This window comes from Diabrotica virgifera, chromosome 1 (assembly GCF_917563875.1).
Source record: "Diabrotica virgifera virgifera chromosome 1, PGI_DIABVI_V3a".
Lineage (NCBI taxonomy): Eukaryota > Metazoa > Arthropoda > Insecta > Coleoptera > Chrysomelidae > Diabrotica > Diabrotica virgifera.
This window is the reverse complement of record NC_065443.1, coordinates 129,283,298-129,298,673: the sequence shown is the minus strand read 5'-3', so window position 1 is coordinate 129,298,673 and position 15,376 is coordinate 129,283,298. Positions and strand designations below refer to the sequence as shown.

General features: G+C 32.7%; 1 protein-coding gene across 2 annotated transcripts in view; it reads left to right on the top strand.

The window, feature by feature from the left end:
• LOC114332030 (transient receptor potential-gamma protein) overlaps window positions 1-15,376 on the top strand; it is a 673,697-nt gene that overhangs the window by 286,963 nt on the left and 371,358 nt on the right. For both annotated transcript variants that reach the window (XM_050644362.1, XM_050644358.1), the window contains exon 7: window positions 9,158-9,368. In XM_050644362.1, the coding sequence (XP_050500319.1) occupies window positions 9,158-9,368 (211 nt within the window). The remainder of the gene's footprint in view (window positions 1-9,157; window positions 9,369-15,376) is intronic.

Below are 15,376 nucleotides of genomic sequence, written 5' to 3'. Positions count from 1 at the left end.
TCAACAAGCTGGAGTTCCACAATGTTACATACTAGTTCCGAACAGCGTCTACATAGAGCAACTTTTGCTCTATGCAGACAATACGGCCCTACTAACAACAACAAAACGGTAAAGTTCTACATGTCCACAGGGTTGAAAACCAATCGTTTCTGAAATTTATTGGAGAAGGGCTCTAAAGTAGCCCAACAGTTCCTGTTCACCAGGTTTTTCAGCTGGGATGCTGATCTAAAGCCAAATTTAGACAAGTTAAGAAACATAGCACGACTCCTAGATCTACTAGCAGGAATAATTGGCAAAACGCAAGCCAAATATCTTATCCAAACTGTAGCGTTTTCATTTTTATAGTAATAACTGCCTTCATTATTTTGATTGTGTTTTACCAAGATATGCCTATCATATCTCGTAGACTGCTTTTATTACGTCTAATGGTTTCGAGTTCCTCTATAATTACCTATTAAAAATTATCTATTACCTATTTAAAATGTTTGTATTAACATTTAGTAAGTTTTATGGCTATAAAATACTACTCTGATGCCAAGATTTGAGGTTTTACGTGGGATGGCGACATATGTTAAGTAATTAGTCCCTTAAATACGATTCTGTGGTCATACCCCGCTTTTGAGGTAAGTCTTTTTTATTTTTGTCCCTTTGCGGTTAATAATAAAATATAGAATTATGTCATCATATTTCATACTTTACTGTTTTTTTTTTCAACGAATTACATCTGTCAAATGCCTTATTTCAGTCAATAAAACCAAAAAAAACAATCAATTTGTTTTGTGCTCTCCGGATATGAAAAATTATTATCCTGTTTAAAATCTGTCAACATAGAAACACTGGTTTCAGAAAGACCTTTTGAGATGATCCTCTAGTTTCCTGACTGATAATTTTTTGATATTCTATTAATTTTTATTTTTATGACAAAATTGTTGAAACTTGAGGTGCTTCTGGCGAGGTATAGAAAAAATATTGTATTATACACGGTGCAAAATGCAGATTTTAGCGCTCTCATGATTAAGGTCGATTCTCGCTATACGTTCCGTTTACTTTCCATATCCGTGACATGCCATTTACATAAAATATTAAACACAAATCATATAGTATATGGTATATACAGTAGAACCCCGCAAATCCGAACCCCGCTTATCCCAACGTCCGGCCAGTCCGAATCAACGGAAAGTGAAAAAAAAATAAAAAATTCAAGACAAAAACTTAAAAACATGTTTATTATACAGAGTAAAGCCAGAAAATTGAACAATGTAGTGCTTACCTATAGTCTGTAGCGCTTATAAAGGTTAAACTTAAACTTAAGTCGGTTCTCTTGTATACAACTTGAGTCCAAAAAATATCTCCCATACTCTTACGAGAACGTTTGCAGCCCTAAGGCTCATTCTTAACGAAGTCTGTCACTTTCTTTTGATGCATGGAGGTGTAGCCACTTGACGTAGCGATGTTGAACCATTACCTACGCATAAACATTACATCGACCGGTAACGCAGCAGTGTTTTGCTCCACGTAACGTAGAGTCACACCCAGAGCTTTAGTGACATCTGCGTGAGTCACTCGATCTGGCAGGGAAACTTCTTCCTCGCTTTCTTCATCTTCATACATGTTGCCTTAAGGTTGAACCAAGTCTACAGTGTATTCATCCGTAAATTCATGGTGCCCATTGTCGTCAGCTTCAATCCATTTTGTAATTGCACTTTTTTCTTCGTTTTCACATCCTGGAAGTTGTTGTACGACTTCTAGGAGGTCATCTTGTAATGGAGCTTGAAAAAATGGACCTTTAAATAATAAATCTGGCCACAACTTCTTCCACAATGTTCTAATGAAAGTATCAGGGCAGTTGTCCCAGGCCCCAGCCACCCAATAAATGACATCTTTTACGGTGATTTCTTTTTTCCGGGTGGTCAGTAATGAAACTTTTCTCGCCTTTTAATACGGTCCGTACCAAATTTTTTGTATAGTACAGTTTTATAAACTGCAGAACATCCTGGTCCATGGGTTGCACTAACTGGGTCACATTTGGTGGTAGGAAAACAGCTTTAATTTCAACACATATAAGCTCCATTACTTTAGGATGTGAAGTACCATTATCTAAAAAAAGTAGGACTCCACTTCCTTATTGAATTTCGAAACGGATGGTTCAACTAGTTTTTCAAATCATTCTTAAAAAGTGCACTATTCATCAATGCTTTCCTTTGGACCCTATAATAAACAGGCAAAGCGTTCATGTTATTCAAAACTCACGGTTATTTAGATTTGCTAATGACCATTAACAGTGACATCAATCTGAGATGGCTGCGAGAGGGAAAGAGTGAGACAGGTGCAGCGACTCAAAATCAACGACAACGAAAGCTTTGAATTATAAGTTAACTTTCGGATAATCCGAACTTTTCGGAATCCGAACATGCTGTCCCCCCAATTAGTTCGAATTTGCGGGGTTCTACTGTATGTCCACTTTTCGTTCCGTTTACCTACCATTCCCGAAGACTCGCGGTTAATGTCGGCCACGTCTTTTTCGGCGACGTCTCGGGTAAGCTATGGATAGTGTGAATATTGTTACCTCGCGGTTCAGTCGAAGTTGCTGAAATGAGTAATATGAACGACAAAAAAATTATAGAATTTGTCTGGCATGCCTTATATAATTTTGAAAATAAAAACTACGGTGATAATACATTTACAGACAACATTACTTTGGCCGGCTGTTGCCAAGGAATTAAAGTATTTTCTTCATTCAATATCTTCTTCTTTCTCTTTATAAACAAAGCTGCTTGTTCATTGGCGGATTGATAATCTCTATGGAATATTGTCAATCCATCTTTTTGCTTGGTCGGCCGATACTTCTACCGATTGGTGATTTATTTCATACCATTTTGTTCACACGGGTCACCCGATTCTGCTATGTGGTTATTCCATTCTTTTTTTTTTCTATTTAGTGTCCATTCGTTTATAAATTGTACGTTACTTTTTCTTCGAATGTTTTTAGTTCTCTTTGGATCTCTCAGCATATTTCCTGTAAGTCTTTTCAGTACTCTCACCTCTATATTATACTAGTAGCCTCGTTTCCAGTAGTTTTGTGTTGTGGTTGTAGCGGATCATGTTTCTGATGCATATTATGTTATTATTGGTATTACAATTACTTTATAAATTCTTAACTTCATCTCTGTGTTAATATGTCGGTTTCGCCATATAGTGTTTTTAAGGCCAGTTATTATTCACTAGTAGATATTTGTACTTGATTTCTCACTTCTTTGCCCAGGTATCCGTAGCTGAACGATGTAATTCCAAGTTATTTAATTTCCATCACTTGTTCAATAATGATGCCATCACTTTCTGTTTTATCTCTGATTGGTTATTTACCGATTACTCTTGTTTTACTTTTCATCATTGTTTCCATCCAATATAATATTAAATTTTCTTCAGTGCACATTTTTATCAGAGCGGAAAAAAGACGCGTATTCCTGTCAAAAACTTAGGATAAAATGTTGCCAAACTGGAACAAAATACAATATTTAAACGGCGACGGGAAGTAAACGCGACGGCTACTGAGAATGGTGGTAAAAATAATGGGATTTACTATTCTTATTGGAAAATTAGCCAAAATTTAACTTGAAAAAGGATTTTATTGACGTTTTGACTTCCACCTCGACGTTGTTAAAAAATACAAAATATTAATACAAAATAATGGGAGGTGTATGGAACGGGTGTGGGAAGTAAACGGAACGTATACGCTGTGAGCTCGTACGTAGAGGGGATATTTACAAATTCGCGAACGCCAGTAGTGACAAGTTTGTAAACGTTTACCGGAAATTTGACATAAATGTCAAAGTGATTAATTTAAAATTAAAATTAAAAACATTAATTATAAACAATATTAGTTGGTCAAAGCTGTGGTATATATTTTTACCTTAAATATACTTACGTTTTAAATGCTGAATTTAAGTTTTTTTAATGTTCCGTAATATCTAATTATAAATAATCTATTATAATCTTAGCGCCATCTACACGATTATTGTCAAAGTATCCGAAGTAAGAAATTGATATTTTATCAATAGAACGTCAAAATGATTAGAAAAATCTTAAAAAAATCGATTACAATTTAATTACTTTTTTGCGTTGTAAATATTAAGCGATAACAATTAAATAATAAATTTAAAAATTACCAGTAAAAGTTGAATTAGTAACCGCTAGGAGCGACACCAGCGAAGCTCACAGCGTATAGTGAGAATCAAATTTTAATGGAAGGTGTATAGAACGGGTATGGAAAGTAAACGGAATGTATAGTGAGAGTCGACCTTTACATTCCTCCGCTAAGCGTCCGGACGTAACTTTCATGTATCGCCTAAAATCTGCTATTATTGCTCCTTATATAATAAATAACCATTTTGCTATTTATCATTTTTATGTTTTCAAACCTTTTATCCTTAATGCTTTATCTTTTTTATGTTTTCAAACAATCCGTGTGTATAATTCTGTCCTATCATATTCATAGTTGAAGGATTTAGGTGGATCAGCTCCTATTCTAAAACGCTCAAGCGTCCCGTTGTTAATGCGAAACCTATCAATCTTCTTTGCTAAATAGCAAAAAGGAGGAAGTGTATAATTTATTAACCCACAGGAGCGCGTTCGCCAGTAAAAACTTAAATAAATCATGGGCTTTTATATCAATACGGTCTAATATGATTTTTTTGACTCCATAATTCGCTTTTTGTAAAAACGTGGGGAAAGTTATTAGGTTTTTGTCTTTAAGAGGATGACAATAACTTCGTAATTTAATAAGATAAAAAGGTCTACTTTAGTTATTGGGTGCTTCAACGGGGACTAAAATTGAAGCTCAAATGTGGGGAATTTCATGAAAGATTGACAAGTAAGGAATCTAATAATGTTGGATTGTTTAATTTAGTTAACGTTGTTACTAAAGGACTGCAACAACAAAATATGTCGATATCTCTCATTATAGGAACAAAGAAAAAAGCAAGGGAATCACACTAACTGGAAAATTTGTCCTTCGTAGGCTTCTCAACTAGTAACAACTAGTAATAACAGATGACGTAATAGTCATAGATGTATATCTTCCAAGTAGACAGACGGTAAATAATTTTCTCCGTTTAAATTATTGAAAAGAAATACTAATCCTACAAAATAATTGTGGACAATTCCAGTCACCATGGTGTCACAACACGTTTTTGCCAATAGGTAAAAGACTGCATTAGAAATTATCCAAACAAATCTTTCGTTCACAATACAATAACAGTCAAACCACTGTCAAGATACAGATTATGACAACAATTTGACTACTGGTATAATAAACTGGTATATTTTTGAAATTTAGCTTCAAATTTGACGTGGTTGTATCTTCTAAATTAATCATTCTAAAAACAAGTAATACAAGAGAAAAAGGTGTAAAATTATATAGTACACAAAGTTGTGAGAGAAAATGTCTGGAGACCCTCTCTATACATTTAAAAATATCGAGAAAAATATCTTCGCTACTTGGGTTTTATTGACCCTGGTGTGTTAACATATAATATAAATTTTCTTTAAAAAGTTTTAAACCGAAATCGACTTATTTTCATCCCCATAAATCGTTGTATTATGACCAATCTACTGGCGACACCCTGTATACTTATGGCATGCCGATCATCGCTCGACTGGCTGGTGGGCATAGTACAATTTGAGATTTTGACGTTGTGGTTGGAAACTAGTCAGAATTTTTTTCAAAATAGAACAGGAAACTATGTTAGCGGACTGTAGACTATATTATTTTTACATAGGTTGATTGCTTACTTTATTTTAATTACACTACAAGTAAATTATACACAATACATCATTGATAAAAATGTCTCTGTCATTAATAATTATTTTTTGTTGCTGTATTTGTATAAATGAAGAGTACAGGGGAAAACAAGGAATGTCACATTTTATACATATTGAGATAAACACCAATAAAGGTTTAATTCTTATGATGTCTAAAAACTACTTAGAAGATTCTTAGAAGAATTCTAGCAATTATTAGTTTATAATCTTAATATAATATTATCCTATATTAACTTAATAATTTAATAATGCACCAAAAAACTGCTAACATTCCTTATTTTTGTCCAGTGGCGTGCGGACAATCCTGGTTCTTCGCCTGGATACAAATTCTTAAAAAAATCATATAGACTGATCTTTCTGGTTATTGTTCTGAATCGATAGTCTAGTCGATAGTTCTCAGTTTTTGCACCACATGGCGAGAAAAGCCAAAATTCATGAAAAAGTGACATTCCTTGTTTTTCTCCTTTACTCTTCAAATAAGCTCGGTGTATAAGTCCCTGAACTCTAACCATGTTTAATAATCCTCCTTAAATATGGGCACCTTAATTTCCGGAAGTTTCATATTTCCTCGATTTTCACAAGAACATGGTTTGCCCCCTGAATTACACAAGTTATAGTTAGAGTTAACTTGTATATTAGTGTCCGATTGCATCGTATACCTAAATTTGCTTAATATACCTATGGCCAAGGATGTGTGTTTAAAATAATAATTTTGAAACGATTTGCATTTATTATTTTGTTCACTCTGTTCACCGGGTTAGATTAATAGGTCAATTTGATCCTGCAAGTCTTTAAATTTGGCTAATAAAGGGTTTTCTCGTTCTAAACGAGCCTTGATTTCTAATAATGAGAATTTTATCAGGTATTTTATCACCCTGTAATTTGTTAATTGTTTGCTCAGAATTTACAATAAACTCTTCAAACACTGAGAATTTACTTTTAATTACACCACGTTGCTTGATAAGGTTTTTTTAAATGTGACATTTTGATTATTTAAATGATATATTTGTCAAAATGCTTATTAAATGAAGAATAATAAACTTTAATTCACAAATTTAAAAAAGATCTCACCCTATACAGGGTGTCCCGGAAAATAGTGCGTTCCTTTAAGGTATGGAGAGAATACACAATTTAGAACAAAAAAGTCCTATACCATTTTTTTCTAAAGTTAACCGTTTCCAAAAAAAAAGATAACATTGTTTTCCATGTACCTGTATTTTAATGTTTGGAAATTTTAATAAACTGGCAACATCGTACGCACTGCGGAATAATAACAAATAAGAACTGAAGAAGAATAACAAATAAAATCGTTTGTGATTGTGATTTACAGTATTTAAAGTAATCCAACCTAATAGTAGGTACTTATGTATTTACTATTTGTTTACTAAAATTATTTTCTTTTGAAATGTTGAAATACCTATTGCATAATTTTAAACGAATTACACATTTAACATAAAAACACATCTTTTAACTGAACTAGTATTATGTATTTAGTAAGGTTTAGATGTGTTGAATGCTGTATTGCTGAGGGCTTTAACTGAATTACATAGTTTACAGTGGAACTTAAATACCCCAGATAATGGGTGGAATGCATAAAACGTAGTACCTGCTAATGCTTCAAGTACGTACTACATTTTTGAAGATTTTACTACACTTACAAAGCACTTACTTTCCGCCGTAGCATATGCTACTATTTACCAGATACATAGAAGAATGTACTACGCTTTTGAAGTATTTGCTAGTTTAGTAGTATTTGCTTCAGTTTAAGTGAAGTTGGTGGATGGACGACTTCGGCGTAGGTATTTTTTTGTTACAATATGGCAGCATTTATGAATGTTTGTAATAGAAAAATCTACAAACTAGGAAGAATATTCTTAATTTTTGAGGTAATGTTTTATCAAATAAAATTGAATAATTCTCAAGAAGATTAACAAATAACAATTGTTCATTTTTATCCTCGCGTAACTCTTTTGTCGCTTCGGAATCTGAGTCCCTCATTTTTACTCATGTACAATTCTAATAATTTGGTAGGTACGTAAAAATGTGAATTCACAAATCACGATTGGTGTAATGCAGACACGGCTGGCGCTACGCTTTGTAGTAGATACTTCAGGTAAGTAGTAGGTACTTCTGTTGTGTAGTATGTTCATCTCAACAAAAGTACCTACTTTTATGTAACAAAGAATGCTACCAAGTAGACACCATTTGCTGAAGCAATAGAATCTACTACGTTTTATGCATTCCACCCAATGTCTCAGTAATTTGTTTACTTGTGAACTAAAATAATTAAGTTGTACTTACTTGAAAATAATTATTATACCGAATAGATGTTCCAAGTAACCCACTTTCACAAACACCATTCATACGACGAGAAATACCGGCAAAACATTTTGAAAGAAATTAATTATAGTATGCCTCTCCATTTAGTGATCTGCCATAAATAATCAACGTAATAACATAATAGGTAATACACTCACGATCCGAAAACATTTTCGGCATTGACACCAGCTGTCTTCTATCTATTTACATGGGACTGTCTATGCTTAAATTTGCGTACCGCACATAGTTATCAGATTTAAATTTGCATACCAAAATGTATTTTAATTTTTTGGTCAAACGGTTGCATTTAGAAAAAAATGTTATAAGAGTTTTTTGTTCTACATGGTGCCTTCTATCTATACCTTTAAGGAACGCACTATTTTCCGGGACACCCTGTATTTGCCAATAAATGTCCAGTTATGGATCCTACTGGTATTGAAAAATTTCGGGAAAGTTTAGTAGTATCAAATAACCCACTACTTATAATATTTACGGTAGTGATTGAAAACTATGTTCTGAGTATTTTTACGTAGGAACTGACTCATTCTAGATTCAAATGTTCTGCTTTTTACTTGTTACATTCCATGAAATCTCCAAGACACGTGGAGGAACGTCGCGTAATTAATTATTGAATCTTGAATCCGTCTCGAAGGACCAGATTTTATGTGCAGGAAACTAGTTAATGGACTGTAAACGATATTTATTTTTACATAGGTCGATTGCTTGCTTTATTTTAATTGCGCTACAAGTAAATTATACAAAATACAATATTGATAAAATGTCTCTGACATTAATAATTAATTTTTTGTTCCTGGTAGCAACCCGCTAGATCCATTTACCGTCGGCTGTCATTACTGCTTCACATTCTGAATGCATGCACACGTTGCTGAATGGGGTTGGATAATAATGAAATCCCAAACAGAACTTAAAACCCTTTTTCCTCTACGACCTTGAAATAGTAGTAAAGGGTGTATGAGGTATATAATTTTTTAGTATTTTATTAATTTTGTTGTTTCAGACTGAGTTTTATGGAACACGAATTTAAAAGTGAGTACCAGGAGTTGAGAAAGCAGTGCCAGGATTTTGCAACTGCTCTTCTAGATCATACACGAAGTTCGTATGAACTGGAAGTTCTTTTGAATCATGATCCAACTGGACCAGCCTTCGAACATGGCGATAGAATGCACTTAAATAGACTGAAGTTAGCTATTAAATTAAGACAGAAAAAGGTAAGTATTTCACTATAATCTCATTTTTAACTATAAAGATTTGTTTATGAATGTGACAGTTATATGTATAACCATTAAAAGTTCGATTAATTTTTTGGGGTATCTCATACAACAGAATAAACAATTGTTTCCTATTCTATGCTCATGCCTCAACCGTAGATTCTTCGTCAGCTGTTATTTGGCGCTCTCCCTGTTTTTATTACTTATGTTATACCGAAAATATTGTCTATTGTAGACCTACCTGCCCTAAAGTTGCTTTGTTCCTCTGATTCGTATAGATGGTACTCTTTACATATTATGCTGTTCTTTAATATTCTTTCGTACAGTTGACTTTGTACACTATGTTACGGTAATACATCTATAGTTATTTGGCTCCTGTTTACTACCTTTCTTATGTGTAGGTGTTATCAATCCTTCTTTCCATGTCTGTGGTACCGGTTGTCCATTTAAAAATCTGTTAAAATAGAGGTAAAGGTTTTTGTTCCGCTTTGTGTAGGTATATCATTTACTATTGTTCTGTTAATATTTTTTGATGTTTTTTGTTTGCATTCTCTAGGAAGAGCTTGATTAAATCTTCTCTTGTACAGATATTGTATGATTTGATTTTCCAAGCTAATAATATTGCAGTGTGGTATATCTATATAGTATATGGTATCTACATGGTATTTTTGTTAGCTCCTCATGATTTTGTGCCCTATTTCGTTGATGTTTATCGTTTCTAGAGGCAGGTATGTATATTTTCGCTTTAACTAGGTGATGATCGCTATAATATTCTGTTTCTCTATATGTCATTTAAATCTCCACAACATTTTTTGGACATGTATTAATAATTTGGAATATTGAATGGAGAATTAAATAACCTTTCAAATGAGCTATCACACGACCCCTACTCTTATTTAAAAAATTCATCGATTACGTCATCACGCCCAGATGGATGATGTCACTATATATGATATACATGCCGAAACATCATAGTTTAAAAATAAAAATCGACTTGTTTCGGGATTTCTTTCCAAAATCGCCGATTCTCAAGAAAATTAATTTATTCCAACCTAAACGTCCTCACTGCACTATAAGTTTATAGTATTCTAGTTACAAAAGCACAACATAATTGTGTTTATTAGATTAGAATTCATGAACATAGAATACTCGTAGAATAATTATAATTGCAACTATCTGTCGGAATTATTGTTATTGCCTGCATTCGAAGCCAAATCACTACGTACATTCAAAACCGATTATAAAGCCAACAGTCGTCGTCATCGCATTGATTCTAGCACTCGGAGTCAAGAGATATCCTAACTAATTAACGGTTGTATTGAACGTCAAAGGGGCCTTAACGCACTCATACAATTTGATTAAACCAAACATTTTACTGATGAACTCTGAGTATTTGCTGTGGAACTTCAGGTCACTGAAATTTCGAAGATCAGAATTTGTAAAGTACATAAAGAACAATTATGGAATAACCACTAATAGAAATTATTCTTGAAGGATTAATTATCACAGTAAATATGCTTTACTTACTATAAATAATTGTAATGAAGTTCTGAAATTGTTTTTTACGGGAATATGCAATATCCAATTGGGTGTCTCCAAATGAGGCTGTTTTTAGAGTTATATCTTATAAAGATTCTTTTAATCTATCTCCTTTAAAACGCTCATTTAGACATTTTGTATTTTCTGAAGTCAATTTCCCAATTCTTCTTCTTCTTCTTCTTCTCATTTGTTTCTTTTTGTGTAGACATGAGTCTGACTGTTTTTCAATGTGCCTCCAGTAAGTTGCCGTTCCATCGTTTTCGTGGTCTTCCCGCTGATTGTCTTTCTATTGTGACACCCACTGATCATCGTCCTATTGGGTCTCTTGTCGTCTTTACTGCTCTACTTGTTGTCATTTGGCATACATCATCGTTCCATCCTACTCTTCTTTTTTTTATCCAGTGCTTGATGTTCTTCAGTTTGCATCTTCGTCGTATATCTGTACCTCTATCTTTGTTTCATAGTGTCTTACCATTGATTTTTATTTGGGTTTTCATCTCTGCTATTTCTATCATTATTTTTGTCAGGTCAGGTTTCTGCTGCGTGTGTCATTATTGGTCTGATAACTGTTTTGTAAATTCTGCCTTTTATTTCTTTCACGATATTTTTATTTCTTCATATTGCTTAATTCAGGCAATCTGTGACTCTATTAATTTGCTCTATTCACTTGACCTTCCACTTCTGTTTCAATCTTTTACTTGTTATATTATCTGACCTTATTACTCTAATTTACTTCTTAGTACATTTGCTAATATAAATAAGCATATTGTCTCATGTGGGGATATTAACATGTTTAATTTTTTGGAGGTTATATTAAATTGGTGCAACGTAGGTTGTAAATCATTTTCACTTTGAGCGACTAGTATTGCATTGCCTATATAGCAGACTATTTTAAGTTGTTTTTGTCGCATTCGGTATCCTTTTTAGTTCTTACTTTTTGAAGTTATACTTCTTTACGATCGAGGGTGAAATTTTATAATTCGCTGGCGCATGCGCAGACAGACAGTATGTAGTTCGTTGCTAATCTTTCAAATTATGTATGTATCAGCCAAATAAGTCATTAAAAGAATATATTAGTGTTCTTAGTAAATGTATTATTTATTATAATTTTTGTGTCTTTGGATTTGTCTTCCTCGGGCGTAAGATAATAAAATATCTATTTTTATACTTCACTTTGATCTATTTGTCACCGTGATGTGTAGTTATTATATCCGACACGTCAATAGCAGCACGGGGCTTGATAGCTCGGTTGGTATAGCATTGGACCAGAGATCGAGAGATCGCCGGTTCAAATCCCGGACAATTCATATTAATTTTTTTTTATTTTTGGTATTGTTAAGTTTTGGTTAATTTTTGGTAATTATTGTTAATTTTTGGTATTGTAACTGTTAAGTATATTTATTTCGTTGGAATTATATAATAGAAGTATAACTTCTTACGTGCGTACACAAAGTACACACACATTCTTTTTTTTTTATTATTTCATCCATGATCATGGTAAAGAATAGAGAAATCAGGGAATCCGCCTATATTACTACATTGTCAGTTGCAATTGGGCCAATTAGTTCTTCTTGTACTTCTACTTTTATTGTTTTGTTCTGGTCTGCTCTATCAATTATTTTTATTATTCCTATAGGTATCTCTCCTGCATGCAATAAGTGAAAAACGTCCTTTAATTTGACCCTATTAAATGCCTTCTTAAGATCTACTAAAAATAAACATAATGGTTTGTTTTATTCTAATGATTTCTCTTGAACTTGCCTCCTTATAAATACATATAGCGTCGGTGCATGATCTTCGTGACCTAAAATTGTGCTGTTCTTTTGCTAATATTATAATATCATTCAGTTTGTTTATTTTATTACCACTTTCGTTGTTTATTTTAGCGGATTTTAGTTTAGGGAAAACTATTTGATTTCATTTCGTCCAATAACACCGATTTCAAATTGCAAAACTTAAATTCTTGCAGTGTCGTTTTCTATCGAAGATTAGATTGCCAAATAGAAGGTTATCGTGAGAAACAGTGCCTGATTACTCTCGAACTATTTCTCTCAGCTATTTTAAAAACTGTTTGTATATCCAGGCCAATCCATTTTCTAAAATCTCCAAGGCACGGTATTTTTCTTTTAACTACTCTACGTTTTCCTTCTATTTTTTTTTAATATTTGTTCTAATAACTCAGTAAGGCCCGGTTTTTCAGTGAGCGGTTAAAATTTTGGTTAGCTAACCTAGTTTAAATTTTAACCAGTACTTTAACCCTCATAAGCGTTTTTCAGTGCTTTAGATCAAGTTAAGAAAATCTCGGTTAGCTAACCACTTTTTTTCTTCTGTTGGCAGCAGTAACTGTACGTGCGCATGTGCAATTCGAGAAATAATGATCAATTTGACAGAAAAATAAATAAAAGACAATTTCATAACCAAATTTAAAAAATGATTAATACAATGCAATATCAAGTTCGGAATCTTTATTTAGTTCATAACGTCTACCTCGGTTTCATAACAGAAGAGAATTAGAATTACTGGGACGATTTAGACTTTTCTTTCGATTTTGTTTGTCAAAGATCACTATTTGAACAGATTGACCAGGAAATAAGAAGTCAGACTCTTTGGTAAATAATTTTTTGCTGTGTAGACAATAATTATTTTGCTGTGTAGACAAATATAAAATAATTTTTTTAAAATATTACTAGGAATAATGCATTAAATCCTGTTACAGTAAGTGTAAACATATGTACCTGTTACAGTTATATTTAAATATATTTCCTTATAATTCCTTCCTATATAATAACGATAATAATTTATAATTTCAATAATAATAATTTCCTTATAATAATAAGGAGGTATTAGAATACTTCCCGCGATGAACGAAAATAACATAACCCAACTAATCCCTTCTGTCAGGCAGATACTAAAAAAAATAAACATGATGCATTCACTGCACCAATGCGCAAACGTAACCGCAAAAGTCGGAGTTAAACCATCTAACGAGGATCGGTTAAAATCGTGGTTAACTTAAACGAGTTTAAGCTCTAACCTAGTACTGAAAAACTGATTAACCATGAATATTTCGGTGACCAAAAAATGAATAGGTTAACCCAGCACTGAAAAACCGGCCCTAAGTATATTATGAACAATTTGCTAATAGTATGGCGAAGGTGACAGTTTTTATAAGACATTTTTTTAATTTAATCGATTTTTTTCCATTTAATACGGACACTTTTGTATGTAAAAATAGTTATTGACAATTGTAGTCTCGATAGCCTCGGCATCTAGGCCACCGTGTCGTACAATTTTGTAAGATAGGTCTTTTTAATCTCTTAGTGCCTGTCCAGAGGGAATACTGAATGTTGTATTGATTTGTTAGTTTTCTTAGATAATCCCTAATTAATTTGTTTTTATTTTTTTCAATCTCTCTTCTAAGCTGTTGAGTAGCATTTTATTTAGTTTAGTTTCTCCTTTTATTCACAAAAAGATAAATGGCGCCCTTTTTGTTATGTTACTTCTTATCTGTGTTAGTCTTATTTTGGCTGCAATTTACTATTTTTGACGGGAATAAGGCTCAATTTTACTTTAAAATTAAATTTATTTGAAGTTTCGATTTCCACTACGAATATCGGTCTCAAAATACTGTTATGCTCTGTATTTCTCTCTTTTATGAGATTTATGTGCAAATTATAAATTTAATTAATTACTCAATTATTTTAATTACCGCTTATGTAAAAAAAAAGAAATTTAAATTAATTTTTCTACTTAACTTTATTCTCAGGGCTATTTTATTTTGATGCTTTACCTTTGGTTTGTGGCTTCTGGTATCTCTAGTTGCTTACTCCATCCAGGAAAAACAGGGAAATTAAACACAATCAATGTCATATACATGTTAAAAATATTGTTTATTTATCCAATATACCATAAACATAGGATTTAAAAAATATCCTAAAATCTAAATTTGTTGCAAATATTTCTCATCTACTAAATTAAGCTTTAATTCTGATATCTCCTCTGTTTTAACAAAAAAAATTTATTTAAATAATTCGTTATTTATTCTTACAAATTTTAATAAAATTTACTTTTCCCTTTTTTTTTATTGATTACTTATTTCTTCTTTAAAATTTGGAATAACTAATTATGTTATAGAACTGTTCAATGCAAACATTACGCAAATATGGTGTGGATATAAACAAACTCTCTCTGTTTCACAAATGATTTGACTAATCTTTTTGTTTCTTCTCTACTTCTTTTCCCGGATTGCGTCGTCCTCGATTGCTTCTCCCACGCGTACTCTTGGATGTTACTAAAGATCCCTCTCGTCCAAACTGCTTCACACACAAACAAACAGGACTCGCTCGAATTCTCGACTGTTTTCTCTCTGCTCGATATCTTGTGCAAATAGATACCAATCGGCTACTCGTTCTAGACAGAAACAGGAATCTTCCTCGGACACAGGAAAATTAACTTCTCAAACCGGTCAA